This window comes from Scyliorhinus torazame, chromosome 2 (assembly GCF_047496885.1).
Source record: "Scyliorhinus torazame isolate Kashiwa2021f chromosome 2, sScyTor2.1, whole genome shotgun sequence".
Taxonomy (NCBI): domain Eukaryota; kingdom Metazoa; phylum Chordata; class Chondrichthyes; order Carcharhiniformes; family Scyliorhinidae; genus Scyliorhinus; species Scyliorhinus torazame.
In genome coordinates this window covers 13,521,690-13,541,836 of record NC_092708.1, presented here as the reverse complement: position 1 = coordinate 13,541,836, position 20,147 = coordinate 13,521,690, and the positions used below count along the sequence as shown (strand labels likewise).

The 20,147-nt window shown below is 54.1% G+C and overlaps 1 protein-coding gene across 3 annotated transcripts in view; it reads left to right on the top strand.

Annotated features, from left to right (window-relative positions):
* pecr (peroxisomal trans-2-enoyl-CoA reductase) overlaps positions 1 to 10,304 on the top strand; it is a 91,279-nt gene extending 80,975 nt beyond the window's left edge. For 2 of the 3 annotated variants that reach the window (XM_072468679.1, XM_072468678.1), the window contains exons 7-8: positions 934 to 1,045; positions 10,062 to 10,304. In XM_072468679.1, coding sequence (XP_072324780.1) covers positions 934 to 1,045; positions 10,062 to 10,150 — 201 coding nt within the window. In that variant the 3' untranslated portion in view covers positions 10,151 to 10,304. The remainder of the gene's footprint in view (positions 1 to 933; positions 1,046 to 10,061) is intronic. The other variant, XM_072468680.1, reaches the window with a different exon arrangement.
* The last annotated feature ends 9,843 nt before the right edge of the window (positions 10,305 to 20,147 follow it).

The following is a 20,147-nucleotide window of genomic DNA, read 5'->3' as shown; positions in this document are numbered from 1 at the left end:
TGTGCTGTTAGGGAGGGAGTTTCAGGATTTTGCCCCAGCGACAGTGAAGGAACGGCCGATATATTTCCCAGTCAGGGTGGTGAGTGACTCGGAGGGGAACCTCCAGGTGGTGGGGCTCGCAGGTATCTGCTGCCCTTGTCCTTCTACATGGGAGTGGTCGTGGGTTTGGAAGGTGCTGTCTGAGGAACCTTGGTGAGTTACTGCATCTTGTAGACGGTACACACGGCTGCTACTGCTCGTCGGTGGTGGAGGGAGTGACTGTTTGTGGAAGGATGAGCAATCAAGCGGGGCTGCTGTGTCCTGGATGGTGTTGAGCTTCTTGAGTGTTGTTGGAGCTGCGCTCATCCAGGCAAGTGGAGAGGATTCCATCACACTCCTGACCTGTGCCTTGTAGATGGTGGACAGGCTTTGGGGGGTCAGGAGGCGAGTTACTCGCTGTAGGATTCCCAACCTCTGACCTGGCCTGGTAGCCACAATATTTATATGGTTCGTCCAGTTCAGTTTCTGGTCAATGGTAACTCCCAGGACATTGATAGTGGGGGATTCAGTGATGGTGATGCCGTTGAATGTTAAAGGGTGACATGTATCTGTTGTCCCTGACTTCTGGCCTGCAGGGGTTCCAAGGTGGCAGCTCACATCTCACAACCACCTTCTGAAGGGGCTATTAGAGCGGGGCAATTAGGGATGGCCCAGGCAGCGAAGCCACATCCTACAAAAGAATTAAAAGTTTGTTTCTACCTACCCAGTTAGCCCTTTCACCATTTTAAACACGTTATCATATCGGTCTGCAGGATTTTACAGACTCCTTTAATGGACAGTTGTTGGACTCGTATCCACTGGTGTTCGATGTCCTCACTGCTACATTTCACAAACCGACCCATTGTCTGTCCCCAGCTATCCTCTCGATGTTTTCCCTCCCCACACCCCCTCCAGGTTTCTTCTGTTGTTTGCTTCTTGCTTTCGCCTGCCGCTTCGTTCATCACCGGGGAGACGGTGAAGGTCGATGCTGCCCAGAGCCTGTATCACAGCCCGTGGGAGATACCAGGTAAGGGCATCACCATCTCAACGTTGTGATCATTTACTCACCCAGCAGAGTCTCCCCTCCCTCATTCCCCCCCCCCCCCCCAAATCTCAGGGACAAACATCTGCAGCCTCCATCTGTAAGCAAGCTGCCATCCCTTCACATTGCCCAGTGAATGACAGGCTATTCAACAATGGTGGGCATCACAGCCCAGCCTGCTCCTGACGTGACTCACTATCGTGCAATCGTCAAACCGCTCTGCTGCTACACAGAGACCAGCTTGTGACCGTCTCAGTGGGTCAGTGTTTCAAGGGCGGAGCCAGTTGAGGTGGGGGTGATATTGGTGATGAATGATACTTAAGATGCAAGTGCCAGGCTTGTGGGTCCCACTCCAGAGATTCGAGCCCATTATCCAACCTGACCCTCCCAATGCCGCACTGATGGGGACGCTGCACTGTTGGAGGTGCTGCACTGGTGGAGTTGCTGCACTGTTTGTGTTGCTGCACTGTTGGGGGTGATGCACTGTTGGAGGTGCTGCGCTGTTTGGGATGCTGCACTGTTGGGGGTGATGCACTGTTGGAGGTGCTGCACTGTTGGGGATGGTGCACTGTTGAGGGCGCTGCAATGTTGGGGGCGCTGCACTGTTGGAGATGCTGCACTGTTGAGGGCGCTGCACTGTTGGGGATACTGCACTGTTGGGGGCACTGCACTGTTGGGGGCACTGCACTGTTGGGGATGCTGCATTGTTGAGGGTGCTGCACTGTTGGGGATGCTGCACTGTTGGGGATGCTGCATTGTTGGGGGCGCTGCACTGTTGGGGGCGCTGCACTGTTGGGGGCGCTGCACTGTTGGGGATGCTGCACTGTTGGGGATGCTGCATTGTTGGGGGCGCTGCACTGTTGGGGGCGCTGCACTGTTGGGGGCGCTGCACTGTTGGGGGCGCTGCTCTGTGGGAGGCGCTGCACTGTTGGGGATGCTGCACTCTTGGGGATGCTGCACTGTTGGGGATGCTGCATTGTTGGGGGCGCTGCACTGTTGGGGGCGCTGCACTGTTGGGGGCGCTGCACTGTTGGGGGCGCTGCTCTGTTGGAGGCGCTGCACTCTTGGGGATGCTGCACTCTTGGGGATGCTGCACTCTTGGGGATGCTGCACTCTTGGAGGCGCTGCTCAGTTGGGGATGCCGCACTGTTGGAGGTGCTGCACTGTTGGGGGCGCTGCACTGTTGGAGACGCTGCACTCTTGGGACGCTGCACTATTGGAGGCGCTGAACTGTTGGAGGCGCTGCACTGTTGGAGGCGCTGCACTGTTGGGGATGCTGCATTGTTGGGGATGCTGCAATATTGGGGATGCTGCAATATTGGGGATGCTGCACTCTTGTGGGCGCTGCACTGTTGGGGATGCTGCACTCTTGGAGGTGCTGCACTTTTGGGGATGCTGCACTGGTTGGGTGCCGCACTGTTGGCGGCGCCGCACTGTTGGGGGTGTCGCACTGTTGGGGGCGCTGCACTGTTGGAGGTGCTGCACTTTTGGGGATGCTGCACTGTTTGGGTGCCGCACTGTTGGGGGCGCCGCACTGTTGGGGGCGCCACACTGTTGGGGGCGCTGGACTGTTGGGGGCGCTGCACTGTTGGAGGTGCTGCACTTTTGGGGATGCTGCTCTGTTGGGGGCGCTGCACTGTTGGGGGCGCTGCACTGTTGGAGGTGCTGCACTGTTGGAGGTGCTGCACTTTTGGGGATGCTGCACTGTTGGGGCGCTGCACTGTTGGAGGTGCTGCACTGTTGGAAGTGCTGCACTGTTGGGAGCGCCACACTGTTGGAGGCGCTGCCCTGTTGGGGGCGCTGCACTATTGGAGGCACTCCACTGTCGGGGGCGCTACACAGTTGGAGATGCTGCACTCTTGGGACGCTGCACTATTGGAGGCGCTGCACTGTTGGAGGCGCTGCACTGTTGGAGGCGCTGCACTGTTGGAGGCGCTGCACTGTTGGGGATGCTGCAATATTGGGGATGCTGCAATATTGGGGATGCTGCACTCTTGGGGGTGCTGCACTGTTGGGGATGCTGCACTTTTTGGTTGCCGCACTGTTGGGGATCCTGCAATATTGGGGATGCTGCACTTTTGGGGATGCTGCACTGTTGGAGGTGCTGCACTGTTGGAGGTGCTGCACTGTTGGAGGTGCTGCACTGTTGGAGGTGCTGCACTGTTGGGGGCGCCGCACTGTTGGAGGTGCCGCACTATTGGAGATGCCGCACTGTTGGAGGTGCCGCACTGTTGGAGGTGCCGCACTGTTGGAGGTGCCGCACTGTTGGAGGTGCTGCATTGTTGGGGATGCCGCACTGTTGGAGGTGCCGCACTGTTGGAGGTGCTGCACTGTTGGGGGCGCTGCACTGTTGGGGGTGATGCACAGTTGGAGGTGCTGCACAGTTGGGGTGGCTGCACTGTTTGGGGCGCTGCACTGTTGGGGGTGCTGCACTGCTGCGGGTGCTGCACTGTTGGGGATGCTGCACTGTTGGGGGCGCTGCACTGTTGGGGTGGCTGCACTGTTGGAGGTGCTGCACTGTTGAGGGCGCTGCACTGTTGGGGATGCTGCACTGTTTGGGGCGCTGCACTGTTGGGGGCGCTGCACTGTTGAGGGCGCTGCACTGTTGGAGATGCTGCACTGTTGGGGGCGCTGCACTGTTGGGGGCGCTGCACTGTTGGGGGCGCTGCACTGTTGGGGGCGCTGCACTGTCGGGGGCGCTGCACTGTCGGGGGCGCTGCACTGTCGGGGGCGCTGCACTGTCGGGGGCGCTGCACTGTTGGGGGCGCTGCACTGTTGGGGGCGCTGCACTGTTGGAGGTGCTGCACTGTTGAGGGTGCTGCACTGTTGGGGATGCTGCACTGTTGGGGATGCTGCACTGTTGGGGATGCTGCACTGTTGGGGGTGCTGCACTGTTGAGGGCGCTGCACTGTTGGAGGTGCTGCACTGTTGAGGGCGCTGCACTGTTAAGGGCGCTGCACTGTTGGGGATGCTGCACTGTTGGGGGCGCTGCACTGTTGGGGGCGCTGCACTGTTGGGGGCGCTGCACTGTTGGGGGCGCTGCACTGTTGGGGGCGCTGCACTGTTGGGGGCGCTGCACTGTCGGGGGCGCTGCACTGTCGGGGGCGCTGCACTGTCGGGGGCGCTGCACTGTCGGGGGCGCTGCACTGTCGAGGGCGCTGCACTGTTGGAGGTGCTGCACTGTTGGGGGTGCTGCACTGTTGGGGATGCCGCACTATTGGGGGTTCTGCACTATTGGGGGTTCTGCACTGTTGGGGGTTCTGCACTGTTGGGGGTTCTGCACTGTTGGGGGTTCTGCACTGTTGGGGTTGCCGCACTGTTGGGGGTGCTGCACTGTTGGAGGCGCTGCACTGTTGGGGATGCCGCACTGTTGGAGATGCTGCACTGTTGGGGGCGCTGCACTGTTGGGGCGCTGCACTGTTGGAGGTGCTGCACTTTTGGAGGCGCTGCACTGTTGGAGGTGCTGCATTGTTGGGGATGCTGCACTGTTGGAGGTGCCGCACTGTTGGAGGTGCCGCACTGTTGGAGGTGCTGCATTGTTGGGGATGCTGCACTGTTGGAGGTGCCGCACTGTTGGAGGTGCTGCATTGTTGGAGGTGCTGCACTGTTGGGGCGCTGCACTGTTGGGGATGCTGCACTGTTGGAGGTGCCGCACTGTTGGGGGCGCCGCACTGTTGGTGGTGCTGCACTGTTGGGGCGCTGCACTGTTGGAGGTGCCGCACTGTTGGAGGTGCTGCATTGTTGGAGGTGCTGCACTGTTGGAGGTGCTGCATTGTTGGAGGTGCTGCACTGTTGGGGCGCTGCACTGTTGGGGATGCTGCACTGTTGGAGGTGCCGCACTGTTGGGGGCGCCGCACTGTTGGTGGTGCTGCACTGTTGGGGCGCTGCATTGTTGGAGGTGCCGCACTGTTGGAGGTGCTGCATTGTTGGTGGTGCTGCACTGTTGGGGCGCTGCACTGTTGGAGGTGCCGCACTGTTGGAGGTGCCGCACTGTTGGAGGTGCTGCATTGTTGGAGGTGCTGCACTGTTGGAGGTGCTGCATTGTTGGGGATGCCGCACTGTTGGAGGTGCTGCATTGTTGGGGATGCCGCACTGTTGGAGGTGCTGCATTGTTGGGGATGCTGCACTGTTGGAGGTGCCGCACTGTTGGAGGTGCTGCATTGTTGGAGGTGCCGCACTGTTGGAGGTGCTGCACTGTTGGGGCGCTGCACTGTTGGGGATGCTGCACTGTTGGAGGTGCCGCACTGTTGGAGGTGCTGCACTGTTGGGGCGCTGCACTGTTGGGGATGCTGCACTGTTGGAGGTGCCGCACTGTTGGAGGTGCTGCATTGTTGGAGGTGCCGCACTGTTGGAGGTGCCGCACTGTTGGGGGCGCCGCACTGTTGGAGGTGCCGCACTGTTGGAGGTGCCGCACTGTTGGAGGTGCCGCACTGTTGGGGGCGCCGCACTGTTGGTGGTGCTGCACTGTTGGGGCGCTGCACTGTTGGGGATGCCGCACTGTTGGAGGTGCCGCACTGTTGGAGGTGCCGCACTGTTGGAGGTGCTGCATTGTTGGTGGTGCTGCACTGTTGGGGCGCTGCACTGTTGGAGGTGCCGCACTGTTGGAGGTGCTGCACTGTTGAGGGCGCTGCACTGTTGGGGATGCTGCACTGTTGGGGATGCTGCGCTGTTGGGGGCGCTGCACTGTTGAGGGCGCTGCACTGTTGGAGGCGCTGCACTGTTGAGGGCGCTGCACTGTTGGGGATGCTGCACTGTTTGGGGCGCTGCACTGTTGGGGATGCTGCACTGTTGGGGGTTCTGCACTGTTGAGGGCGCTGCACTGTTGGGGGCGCTGCACTGTTGGGGGCGCTGCACTGTCGGGGGCGCTGCACTGTTGAAGGCGCTGCACTGTTGAGGGCGCTGCACTGTCGGGAGCGCTGCACTGTTGGGGGCGCTGCACTGTTGAGGGCGCTGCACTGTTTGGGGCGCTGCACTGTCGGGGGCGCTGCACTGTCGGGGGCGCTGCACTGTTGAGGGCGCTGCACTGTTGGGGGTGCTGCACTGTTGAAGGCGCTGCACTGTTGGGGGTGCTGCACTGTTGGGGGCGCCGCACTGTTGGGGATGCCGCACTCTTGGGGGTGCTGCACTGTTGGGGGCGCTGCACTATTGGGGGTTCTGCACTATTGGGGGTTCTGCACTGTTGGGGGTTCTGCACTGTTGGGGGTTCTGCACTGTTGGGGGTTCTGCACTGTTGGGGGTTCTGCACTGTTGGGGGTTCTGCACTGTTGGGGGTTCTGCACTGTTGGGGGTTCTGCACTGTTGGGGGTGCTGCACTGTTGGGGGTTCTGCACTGTTGGGGGCGCTGCACTGTTGGGGGTTCTGCACTGTTGGGGGTGCTGCACTGTTGGGGGTTCTGCACTGTTGGGGGTTCTGCACTGTTGGGGGTTCTGCACTGTTGGGGGTTCTGCACTGTTGGGGGTTCTGCACTGTTGGGGGTTCTGCACTGTTGGGGGTTCTGCACTGTTGGGGGTTCTGCACTGTTGGGGGTTCTGCACTGTTGGGGGCGCTGCACTGTTCGGGGTTCTGCACTGTTGGGGGCGCTGCACTATTAGGGGCGCTGCACTGTTGGGGGCGCTGCACTGTTGGGGGCGCTGCACTGTTGGAGGCGCTGCACTGTTGGAGGCGCTGCACTGTTGGGGCCGCTGTACTGTTGGAGGCGCTGCACTGTTGGGGGCGCTGCACTGTTGGAGGCGCTGCACTGTTAGGGATGCCGCACTGTTGGGGGCGCTGCACTGTTGGAGGCGCCGCACTATTGGAGGCGCTGCACTGCTGGGGACGCTGCACTGTTGGAGGCGCTGCACTGTTGGAGATGCCGCACTGTTGGGGGCGCCGCACTGTTGGAGGTGCCGCACTGTTGGAGGTGCTGCATTGTTGGGGATGCTGCACTGTTGGAGGTGCCGCACTGTTGGAGGTGCTGCATTGTTGGGGATGCTGCACTGTTGGAGGTGCCGCACTGTTGGAGGTGCTGCATTGTTGGGGATGCTGCACTGTTGGAGGTGAAGCATTGTTGGGGATGCTGCACTGTTGGGGATGCTGCACTGTTGGAGGTGCCGCACTGTTGGAGGTGCTGCATTGTTGGGGATGCCGCACTGTTGGAGGTGCTGCATTGTTGGGGATGCCGCACTGTTGGAGGTGCTGCATTGTTGGGGATGCTGCACTGTTGGAGGCGCTGCACTGTTGAGGGCGCTGCACTGTTGGGGATGCTGCACTGTTTGGGGCGCTGCACTGTTGGGGATGCTGCACTGTTGGGGGCGCTGCACTGTTGAGGGCGCTGCACTGTTGGGGGCGCTGCACTGTTGGGGGCGCTGCACTGTTGGGGGCGCTGCACTGTTGGGGGCGCTGCACTGTTGGGGGCGCTGCACTGTTGGGGGCGCTGCACTGTCGGGGGCGCTGCACTGTCGGGGGCGCTGCACTGTCGGGGGCGCTGCACTATCGGGGGCGCTGCACTGTTGAGGGCGCTGCACTGTTGAGGGCGCTGCACTGTCGGGGGCGCTGCACTGTCGGGGGCGCTGCACTGTCGAGGGCGCTGCACTGTTGGGGGCGCTGCACTGTTGGGGGCGCTGCACTGTCGGGGGCGCCTCACTGTTGAGGGCGCTGCACTGTTGAAGGCGCTGCACTGTTGAGGGCGCTGCACTGTCGGGGGCGCTGCACTGTTGGGGGCGCTGCACTGTTGAGGGCGCTGCACTGTTTGGGGCGCTGCACTGTCGGGGGCGCTGCACTGTTGAGGGCGCTGCACTGTTGGGTGTGCTGCACTGTTGAGGGCGCTGCACTGTTGGGGGTGCTGCACTGTTGGGGGCGCCGCACTGTTGGGGATGCCGCACTCTTGGGGGTGCTGCACTGTTGGGGGCGCTGCACTATTGGGGGTTCTGCACTATTGGGGGTTCTGCACTGTTGGGGGTTCTGCACTGTTGGGGTTCTGCACTGTTGGGGGTTCTGCACTGTTGGGGGTTCTGCACTGTTGGGGGCGCTGCACTGTTGGGGGCGCTGCACTGTTGGGGGTTCTGCACTGTTGGGGGCGCTGCACTGTTGGGGGTTCTGCACTGTTGGGGGTGCTGCACTGTTGGGGGTTCTGCACTGTTGGGGGTTCTGCACTGTTGGGGGTTCTGCACTGTTGGGGGTTCTGCACTGTTGGGGGTTCTGCACTGTTGGGGGTTCTGCACTGTTGGGGGTTCTGCACTGTTGGGGGTTCTGCACTGTTGGGGGCGCTGCACTGTTGGGGGTTCTGCACTGTTGGGGGTGCTGCACTGTTGGGGGTTCTGCACTGTTGGGGGTTCTGCACTGTTGGGGGTTCTGCACTGTTGGGGGTTCTGCACTGTTGGGGGCGCTGCACTGTTGGGGGCGCTGCACTGTTGGGGGCGCTGCACTGTTGGGGCGCTGCACTGTTGGAGGTGCCGCACTGTTGGGGATGCCGCACTGTTGGTGGCGCCGCACTGTTGGGGTTGCCGCACTGTTGGGGGTGCTGCACTGTTGGGAGCGCTGCACTGTTGGGGGTGCTGCACTGTTGGGGGCACTGCACTGTTGGGGGCGCTGCACTATTGGGGGCGCTGCACTGTTGGGGGCGCTGCACTGTTGGGGGCGCTGCACTGTTGGAGGCGCTGCACTGTTGGGGCCGCTGTACTGTTGGAGGCGCTGCACTGTTGGGGGCGCTGCACTGTTGGAGGCGCTGCACTGTTAGGGATGCCGCACTGTTGGGGGCGCTGCACTGTTGGAGGCGCCGCACTATTGGAGGCGCTGCACTGCTGGGGACGCTGCACTGTTGGAGGCGCTGCACTGTTGGAGATGCCGCACTGTTGGGGGCGCCGCACTGTTGGAGGTGCCGCACTGTTGGAGGTGCTGCATTGTTGGGGATGCTGCACTGTTGGGGATGCTGCACTGTTGGAGGTGCCGCACTGTTGGAGGTGCTGCATTGTTGGGGATGCTGCACTGTTGGAGGTGAAGCATTGTTGGGGATGCTGCACTGTTGGGGGTGCCGCACTGTTGGAGGTGCCGCACTGTTGGAGGTGCTGCATTGTTGGGGATGCCGCACTGTTGGAGGTGCCGCACTGTTGGAGGTGCTGCACTGTTGGGGATGCTGCATTGTTGGGGATGCTGCACTGTTGGAGGTGCCGCGCTGTTGGAGGTGCTGCATTGTTGGTGGTGCTGCACTGTTGGGGATGCTGCACTGTTGGAGGTGCCGCACTGTTGGAGGTGCTGCACTGTTGGTGGTGCTGCACTGTTGGGGCGCTGCACTGTTGGGGATGCCGCACTGTTGGAGGTGCCGCACTGTTGGAGGTGCTGCATTGTTGGTGGTGCCGCACTGTTGGAGGTGCTGCACTGTTGGATGTGCCGCACTGTTGGAGGTTCAGATGAGAATAAACAGATGTTCAGCCTGTCCTCCCAAGTGGACACAAAAGATTCCACTGTCAATATTCAGAGAAAATCAGAGGACTTATTCCCAGGGTCCTCAGATTATCCAACCCTTTATCTTATTGCTGTAAGTGCCAGCCTGCTGTGCTATAAACATTGGCAGCCAGGATTCCGATATTGCGATCGTAACTTCGCAAGTATTTCAGTGGCTAGAAAGCATTTTGCGAAGTCCTGAATTTGTGGGAGGTGTTGTGTAAATAAGTTAATTCTGAAATAGATATTTAAACTTCAAACGTCAGCCGTAAACGGGACCATCACCCCCGACACTGGGCTCAGTATTAGAATTGCAGCGAGGCGTTAAACTGCCTGTGCTGTTTAGCACAGTGCTAAATCGCTGGCTTTGAAAGCAGACCAAGGCAGGCCAGTAACACGGTTCAATTCCCGTACCAGCCTCCCCGAACAGGAGCCGGAATGTGGCGACTAGGGGCTTTTCACAGTAACCTCATTTGAACCTACTTGTGACAATAAGCGATTTTCATTTCATTAGATCACTGGGTTCCCGTGGTCACAGAGAAAGATCCTCTTACCTCCTGCTGTTGTTTTAAACTCTCCTCAGATCACGACCGCTGGCTGCCTCCTCCCGAAGGCAGGAGCTCGTCCATTCTGGAAGCTTTCCTCTCCCGAAAATTCCCTTCGAAATTATGAGCAGTCCCGGGATCAGCTGCGGGACACGGCGCGATCGCCCAGGATCGTCAAACCGACTTCACATTTGTACAATTCATACTGATTTGCTGTGACAGATTTTTAAAGAAATGCTAACCCAACAAATGTCAAAGAAATAAAATGAAAGATAACCTTGCCTCGAGATTTGGTTTTGTTCATTGTCACGTGTACCGAGGTACAGTGAAAAGTATTTTGCTGCGAGCAGCTCAACAGATCATTAAATACATGGAAGAAAAGGGAATAAAAGAAAATACATAATAGGGCAACACAAGGTACACAATGTAACTACATAAGCACCGGCATCGGGTGAAGCATACAGGGTGTAGTGTTAATGAAATCAGTCCATACGAGGGTCATTTAGGAGTCTGGTGACAGTGGGGAAGAAGCTGTTTTTGAGTCTGTTCATGCGTGTTCTCAGACTTTTGTGACGTAGTAACAGAGTCACAGGCTTAAATTCCGAATTTTAGTTACATTCACTCAAACCACATTGGGCAATTTTGGTCGATAAAATGAGAGGGCGAGAATATAAAAGTGATGTTCAAAAGATTTGTTCAAAGCCCTGATTAGTTCGCAGCTGGGGTCACGCCGACCATTCTGGCCACGACTGGAGTATGTCGCACATTCACCAGACCGTTACCAGGCTCACCAAGGGTGAGACGATGAGACCAAATAAACTGAGTTCTGAAGAAGTCACAGTCAGCTGGAAACGTTAACTCATTCACCCGGACGCTGCGAAGACCCGAGCAATTTATTTCTAATGAGAGAAAATTGGCTTCATTTCCCCGGAATCCAGAAGGTGAAGTCTTCAACTGATTGAGGCTATTTTGGATTATTAAAGGGCATTTGACAGAGAGGTCAGAACCAGTGTCTGCTGGTGGGAGGACGGTCAGAACCGGTGTCCACTGGTGGGAGGACAGTCAGACCAGTGTCTGCTGGTCGGAGGACGGTCAGAACCGGTGGCCACTGGTGGGAGGACGGTCAGAACCGGTGTCCACTGGTGGGAGGATGGTCAGAACCGGTGTCTGCTGGTGGGAGGATGGTCAGAACCACCCGTGTCCACTGGTCGGAAGGATGGTCAGAACCGGTGTCCACTGGTCGGAGGACGGTCAGAACCAGTGTCCACTGGTGGGAGGACGGTCAGAACCGTAGTCCACTGGTCTGAGGATGGTCAGATCCAGTGTCCACTGGTCGGAGGACGGTCAGAACCGGGGTTCGATGGTGGGAGGACGGTCAGACGTGTCCACTGTTGAGCGAGCGGTCAGACGTGTCCACTGGTCAGAGGACGGTCAGAACCAGTGTCAGCTGGATGGAGGACGGTCAGAACCGGTGTCCACTGGTGGGAGGACGGTCAGACCGTTGTCTGCTGGTGGGAGGATGGTCAGAACCACCAGTGTCCACTGGTCGGAAGGATGGTCAGAACCGGTGTCCACTGGTCGGAGGACGGTCAGAACCAGTGTCCACTGGTGGGAGGACGGTCAGACGTGTCCACTGGTGAGCGAGCGGTCAGACGTGTCCACTGGTCAGAGGACGGTCAGAACCAGTGTCAGCTGGATGGAGGACGGTCAGAACCGGTGTCCACTGGTGACAGGACAGTCAGAACTGGTGACCGCTGGTCGGAGGACGGTCAAAACCAGTGTCCACTGATGGGAGGATGGTCAGAACCGGTGTCCACTGGTCGGAGGACGGTCAGAACCGGTGTCCGCTGGTCGGAGGACGGTCAGAACCGGTGTCCACTGGTCGGAGGACGGTCAGAACCGGTGTCTGCTGGTGGGAGGACGGTCAGAACCGGTGTCCACTGGTCGGAGGACGGTCAGAACCGGTGTCTGCTGGTGGGAGGATGGTCAGATCCAATGTCCACTGGTCGGAGGACGGTCAGACCAGTGTCCGATTGTGACAGGATGGTCAGAACCGGTGTCCGCTGTTCGGACGATGGTCAGAATCGGTGTCTGCTGGTCGGACGATGGTCAGAATCGGTGTCTGCTGGTCGGAGGATAGTCAGACCGGTGTTCGCTGGTGGGATGTGGAGCCTAGGCCAGTGTCACAGCCTTTAAATCTTAACCAAGCCATTCAGCAGAGAAGTTGTAAATGTTCTTTCAGCAAGACATTATTTAAATGTGGAATTCTGATCGAAAAGGAGTAGATGGTATCATGTGAGAGTACCCTTTAAGAACTGGGTGTTTAGGAAATGTACCTTTAAGAAATGGAGCTGCTCATGTTACTGGAGTGATGTCAGAGTGTGGGTGGAGCTGAGCTCTACTTCTGCTTTTTTAGTTTCAGTTTGAGAAAAATTTGGGTGTGTCTGTGAGCTGCACAGCTGTTGAACACTGCCATCCAAAGACTATCTATGGATCATTTGGTGAATTCAGAAGAAGTATAAATGTTTTCAGTCTTGAATGTAAACCCTGGTGTGCTCCTGTTTAAAGGTTTGTTAAGTCTTTTGGATGTTAACAGAACAGCATACAGATTACTTAGTGTTGTATTCTTTGGGGGGTGTATTTGATTTACTGGTTGCGAAGAGTTCACTGTTTGTTTTAGAAAGGTTAACTTGAGTTCATAGAATAAACATTGTTTTGTTTTAAAAACCACTGGTCCATTTCTGCTGTACCACACCTGTAGAGTGGGCCGTGTGCTCCCCATACCACAATCTATTAAAAGTTGTGGGTCAGGTGAATTCCATGATACACTTTTGGATTCTCTAAACCCTGACCCATAACAATTGGGGGGCTCGAGGGGGCTAAAAGTCTATCTATTGGATTGGCTTAGTGAACTTAAAGACAGTGAGGGGTGAGCATATTGTGGTTGCTTTTCAGGTGTGGTATTTTAGTTTAAGTGGGGAGTGTGTTGTGGACAATGGCTCTTTGAGAGGCTCTGATGTTTTTCGGGGTGGAGACGGTCACACGCAGTACCTTACGGACAGAGACTAAAAGCAGACTGTTAGATTTGGCAAAAACATTGCAGTTAACCTTACCTGACAAAATGTGAAAAGAATAGGTAATTATGGCGGTGGCTAAGCATTTAAAGTTGCCTGAGATAGAGTTTGACTCATTGGAAATGGCAAAAATTCAGTTGCAAATTAAACAATGGAACATGAGAAAGAATTAAAGCAGCTTGAATACAAAAGAGAGAGAGAGGAAAAAGAGAGAGAGAGAGGAAAAAGGAAAGGAGAGAGAAGAAAGGAGAAAAGAAAGAATAGCCTGAGCAGAACAAAAAGAAATAGAAAGGGAGATACAGATCAGGGAAAAAGATAAAGAGAGAGAGTTTGAACTTCAGAAAATGGCCATGAAACATGACAGTTTAAAATTGGCAGACGTAAAGGGAAACGTACAGTTGGATGATAGTGATGAGGATAGTGATAAAGAGTGTCAAAGTCGAAGGCTTGGTGGGAATCTATTTAAATATATCCAAGCATTGCCAAGGTTTGATGTGAAGGAGGTAGAAGCCTTTTTCATTTCATTTGAGAAGGTAGCGAAACAAATGAAATGGCCACAGGACATGTGGGTATTAATGATTCAAACAAAGCTGGTAAGTAGAGCTAGTGAAGTGTTTGCATCACTACCGGAGGAGGTATCTGAGACGTATGAGGAGGTGAAAAAATCCATCTTAGGTGCATATGAACTAGTACCTGAAGCCTACAGACAAAGGTTTAGAAATTTAAGGGAAAAAAACCTGGTCAAACATACATGGGGTTTGAACGGCTCAAACAGAGTAATTTTGATAGGTGGCTAAGGGCTTTAAAAATAGACCAAACGTATGAAGCTCTCAGAGAAATTATACTTTTGGAGGAGTTTAAAAATTCAATTCCTGATGTAGTGAGGACTCACGTGGAAGAGCAGAGGGTTAAAACTACGAGATTAGCAGCCAAAATGGCAGATGATTATGAATTAGTTGATAAATCAAAGCTTGGTTTCCGACATCAGTTTCAGCCGGTGAGGGATAGAAACTGGGGACATGAGAAATACTCAAGTGGTAAAGGTAAAGGTGATCTGATGGGAGATAATAAGGAGAGTACCTCAGATTAAAAAAGAAACCCAGGAGGGTGGAACATAGAACATTATGTTCTATGAGGTGAGTAGTGAATTTAAAAGCACTTACCTTTACAGGAGCAGCCCTTTGGATTTCGGCGGCAGCGGTGCGCAGGGGCCTTCTGGGAGGTGAGTAGTTAGTTTAAAAGCACTTACCTTTACAGGAGCAGCCCTTTGGATTTCGGCGGCAGCGGTGCGCAGGGGCCTTCTTGGAGGTGAGTAGTGAATTTAAAAGCACTTACCTTTACAGGAGCAGCCCTTTGGATTTCGGCGGCAGCGGTGCGCAGGGGCCTTCTGGGAGGTGAGTAGTTAGTTTAAAAGCACTTACCTTTACAGGAGCAGCCCTTTGGATTTCGGCGGCAGCGGTGCGCAGGGGCCTTCTTGGAGGTGAGTAGTGAATTTAAAAGCACTTACCTTTACAGGAGCAGCCCTTTGGATTTCGGCGGCAGCGGTGCGCAGGGGCCTTCTGGGAGGTGAGTAGTTAGTTTAAAAGCACTTACCTTTACAGGAGCAGCCCTTTGGATTTCGGCGGGAACCGGAAGTTCGACCTCTGGCAAGCCCCCCCCCCCCCCCCAACCAATAAATTCTGGTGGAGAGGAAACCCGAGACACTACACGTGTAGTGTCTCCCACCCACCCTCCTCCTCTAACCTAATAATAAGACCCATTGGTGTAAGGTAAGTACCATATTATATTATTAGCATTGTGCAGGTCAAGGATTGGAGGTGGAGGAGCAGTCTCTGTCAGCAAGAGAACCTGAGAACATCTCAGAAGGTAAGCAAGTGATTTTTACTTTTATACCTGTTTTTCAAATTGTGTGTGTCGGGGGGAAACTGAAGTGACATCACAGAAAAGCTGTGAGCTGAGTGGCTGGTTGGGATTCTAACCTAAATTTTTTTGAGTATTTGGGAACTAATTAAACATAATAACTTAATTATAATTTAGAGGATATCTAAGCCAGAGATCGGAGAATATTATAGTTAGCTATCGCATTTCTATTAGAAATCTAGTGCTAGGAAACAGATAGTTGACAGTAACTTTGAAATTTAAAAAAAGTATTTATAAAAGAAAAAGACAAATTTTAATTTTAATTAATTGACGCAATGTCAGTTAGAGGGGTGCTGTGCTCTGACTGTGAGATGTGGCAGGTCCGGGAGGCTTCCAGCGTCCCGGATGGCTTCATCTGCAGAAAGTGCACCCAACTGCAGCTCCTCACAGACCGCATGGTTCGGTTGGAGCAGCAATTGGATGCACTTAGGAGCATGCAGGTGGCGGAAAGCGTCATAGATCGCAGTTATGTAAGTGTGGTCACACCCAAGGTGCAGGCAGAGAAATGGGTGACCACCAGAAAGGGCAGGCAGTCAGTGCAGGAATCCCCTGTGGTTGTCCCCCTCTCGAACAGATATACCCCTTTGGATACTGTCGGGGGGGATAGCCTATCAGGGGAAAACAGCAGCAGCCAGAGCAGTGGCACCACGGCTGGCTCTGATGTTCAGAAGGGAGGGTCAAAGCGCAGAAGAGTAATAGTTATAGGGGACTCTATAGTCAGGGGCACAGATAGGCGCTTCTGTGGACGTGAAAGAGACTCCAGGATGGTATGTTGCCTCCCTGGTGCCAGGGTCCAGGATGTTTCCGAACGGGTAGAGGGAATCCTGAAGGGGGAGGGCAAACAGGCAGAGGTCGTTGTACATATTGGTACTAACGACATAGGCAGGAAGGGGCATGAGGTCCTGCAGCAGGAGTTCAGGGAGCTAGGCAGAAAGTTAAAAGACAGGACCTCGAGGGTTGTAATCTCGGGTTTACTCCCTGTGCCACGTGCCAGTGAGGCTAGAAATAGGAAGATAGAGCAGACAAACACGTGGCTAAACAGCTGGTGTAGGAGGGAGGGTTTCTGTTATCTGGACCACTGGGAGCTCTTCCGGGGCAGGTGTGACCTGTATAAGATGGACGGGTTGCATCTAAACCGGAGAGGCATAAATATCCTGGCCGCGAGGTTTGCTAGTGTCACACGGGAGGGTTTAAACTAGTATGGCAGGGGGGTGGGCACGGGAGCAATAGGTCAGAAGGTGAGAGCATTGAGGGAGAACTAGGGAATAGGGACAGTGTGGCTCTGAGGCAGCGCAGACGGGGAGAAGTTGCTGAACACAGCGGGTCTGGTGGCCTGAAGTGCATATGTTTTAATGCAAGGAGCATTACGGGTAAGGCAGATGAACTTAGAGCTTGGATTACTACTTGGAACTATGATGTTGTTGCCATTACAGAGACCTGGTTGAGGGAAGGGCAGGATTGGCAGCTAAACGTTCCAGGATTTAGATGTTTCAGGCGGGATAGAGGGGGATGTAAAAGGGGAGGCGGAGTTGCGCTACTTGTTCAGGAGAGTATCACAGCTATACAGCGAGAGGACACCTCAGAGGGCAGTGAGGCTATATGGGTAGAGATCAGGAATAAGAAGGGTGCAGTCACAATGTTGGGGGTATACTACAGGCCTCCCAACAGCCAGCGGGAGATAGAGGAGCAGATAGGTAGACAGATTTTGGAAAAGAGTAAAAACAACAGGGTTGTGGTGATGGGAGACTTCAACTTCCCCAATATTGACTGGGACTCACTTAGTGCCAGGGGCTTAGACGGGGCAGAGTTTGTAAGGAGCATCCAGGAGGGCTTCTTAAAACAATATGTAAACAGTCCAACTAGGGAAGGGGCGGTACTGGACCTGGTATTGGGGAATGAGCCCGGCCAGGTGGTAGATGTTTCAGTAGGGGAGCATTTCGGTAACAGTGACCACAATTCAGTAAGTTTTAAAGTACTGGTGGACAAGGATAAGAGTGGTCCGAGGATGAATGTGCTAAACTGGGGGAAGGCTAATTATAACAATATTAGGCGGGAACTGAAGAACATAGATTGGGGGCGGATGTTTGAGGGCAAATCAACATCTGACATGTGGGAGGCTTTCAAGTGTCAGTTGAAAGGAATACAGGACAGGCATGTTCCTGTGAGGAAGAAAGATAAATACGGCAATTTTCGGGAACCTTGGATGACGAGTGATATTGTAGGCCTCGTCAAAAAGAAAAAGGAGGCATTTGTCAGGGCTAAAAGGCTGGGAACAGACGAAGCCTGTGTGGCATATAAGGAAAGTAGGAAGGAACTTAAGCAAGGAGTCAGGAGGGCTAGAAGGGGTCATGAAAAGTCATTGGCAAATAGGGTTAAGGAAAATCCCAAGGCTTTTTACACTTACATAAAAAGCAAGAGGGTAGCCAGGGAAAGGGTTGGCCCACTGAAGGATAGGCAAGGGAATCTATGTGTGGAGCCAGAGGAAATGGGCGAGGTACTAAATGAATACTTTGCATCAGTATTCACCAAAGAGAAGGAATTGGTAGATGTTGAGTCTGGAGAAGGGGGTGTAGATAGCCTGGGTCACATTGTGATCCAAAAAGACGAGGTGTTGGGTGTCTTAAAAAATATTAAGGTAGATAAGTCCCCAGGGCCGGATGGGATCTACCCCAGAATACTGAAGGAGGCTGGAGAGGAAATTGCTGAGGCCTTGACAGAAATCTTTGGATCCTCGCTGTCTTCAGGGGATGTCCCGGAGGACTGGAGAATAGCCAATGTTGTTCCTCTGTTTAAGAAGGGTGGCAGGGATAATCCCGGGAACTACAGGCCGGTGAGCCTTACTTCAGTGGTAGGGAAATTACTGGAGAGAATTCTTCGAGACAGGATCTACTCCCATTTGGAAGCAAATGGACGTATTAGTGAGAGGCAGCACGGTTTTGTGAAGGGGAGGTCGTGTCTCACTAACTTGATAGAGTTTTTCGAGGAGGTCACTAAGATGATTGATGCAGGTAGGGCAGTAGATGTTGTCTATATGGACTTCAGTAAGGCCTTTGACAAGGTCCCTCATGGTAGACTAGTACAAAAGGTGAAGTCACACGGGATCAGGGGTGAACTGGCAAGGTGGATACAGAACTGGCTAGGCCATAGAAGGCAGAGGGTAGCAATGGAGGGATGCTTTTCTAATTGGAGGGCTGTGACCAGTGGTGTTCCACAGGGATCAGTGCTGGGACCTTTGCTCTTTGTAGTATATATAAATGATTTGGAGGAAAATGTAACTGGTCTGATTAGTAAGTTTGCAGACGACACAAAGGTTGGTGGAATTGCGGATAGCGATGAGGACTGTCTGAGGATACAGCAGGATTTAGATTGTCTGGAGACTTGGGCGGAGAGATGGCAGATGGAGTTTAACCTGGACAAATGTGAGGTAATGCATTTTGGAAGGGCTAATGCAGGTAGGGAATATACAGTGAATGGTAGAACCCTCAAGAGTATTGAAAGTCAAAGAGATCTAGGAGTACAGGTCCACAGATCACTGAAAGGGGCTACACAGGTGGAGAAGGTAGTCAAGAAGGCATACGGCATGCTTGCCTTCATTGGCCGGGGCATTGAGTATAAGAATTGGCAAGTCATGTTGCAGCTGTATAGAACCTTAGTTAGGCCACACTTGGAGTATAGTGTTCAATTCTGGTCGCCACACTACCAGAAGGATGTGGAGGCTTTAGAGAGGGTGCAGAAGAGATTTACCAGAATGTTGCCTGGTATGGAGGGCATAAGCTATGAGGAGCGATTGAATAAACTCGGTTTGTTCTCACTGGAACGAAGGAGGTTGAGGGGCGACCTGATAGAGGTATACAAAATTATGAGGGGCATAGACAGAGTGGATAGTCAGAGGCTTTTCCCCAGGGTAGAGGGGTCAATTACTAGGGGGCATAGGTTTAAGGTGAGAGGGGCAAAGTTTAGAGTAGATGTACGAGGCAAGTTTTTTACGCAGAGGGTAGTGGGTGCCTGGAACTCACTACCGGAGGAGGTAGTGGAGGCAGGGACGATAGGGACATTTAAGGGGCATCTTGACAAATATATGAATAGGATGGGAATAGAAGGATACGGACCCAGGAAGTGTAGAAGATTGTAGTTTAGTCGGGCAGTATGGTCGGCACGGGCTTGGAGGGCCGAAGGGCCTGTTCCTGTGCTGTACATTTCTTTGTTCTTTGTTCTTTGTATTACAGCGCAGTACAGGCCCTTCAGCCCTCAATGTTGCGCCGACCTGTGAAACCACTCTAAAGCCCATCTACACTATTCCCTTATCGTCCATATGTCTATCCAATGACCATTTGAATGCCCTAAGTGTTGGCAAGTCCACTACTGTTGCAGGCAGGGCATTCCACGCCCTTACTACTCTCTGAGTAAAGAACCTACCTCTGACATCTGTCTTATATCTATCTCCCCTCAATTTAAAGCTATGTCCCCTCGTGTTAGACATCACCATCCGAGGAAAAAGGCTCTCACTGTCCACCCTATCCAATCCTCTGATCATCTTGTATGCCTCAATTAAGTCACCTCTTAACCTTCTTCTCTCTAACGAAAACAGCCTCAAGTCCCTCAGCCTTTCCTCATAAGATCTTCCCTCCATACCAGGCAACATTCTGGTAAATCTCCTCTGCACCCTTTCCAATGGTTCCACATCCTTCCTATAATGTGGCGACCAGAATTGCACGCAATACTCCAAATGCGGCTGCACCAGAGTTTTGTACAGCTGCAACATGACCTCATGGCTCCGAAACTCAATCCCTCTACCAATAAAAGCTAACACACCGTACGCCTTCTCAACAACCCTCTCAACCTGGGTGGCAACTTTCAGGGATCTATGTACATGGACCCCGAGATCTCTGTGCTCAGCCACACTGCCAAGAATCTTACCATTAGCCCAGTACTCTGTCTTCCTGTTATTCCTTCCAAAATGAATCACCTCAGACTTTTCTGCATTAAACTCCATTTGCCACCTCTCAGCCCAGCTCTGCAACTTATCTATGTCCCTCTGTAACTTGTAACATCCTTCCGCACTGTCCACAACTCCACCGACTTTAGCGTCATCTGCAAATTTACTCACCCATCCTTCTACACCCTCCTCTA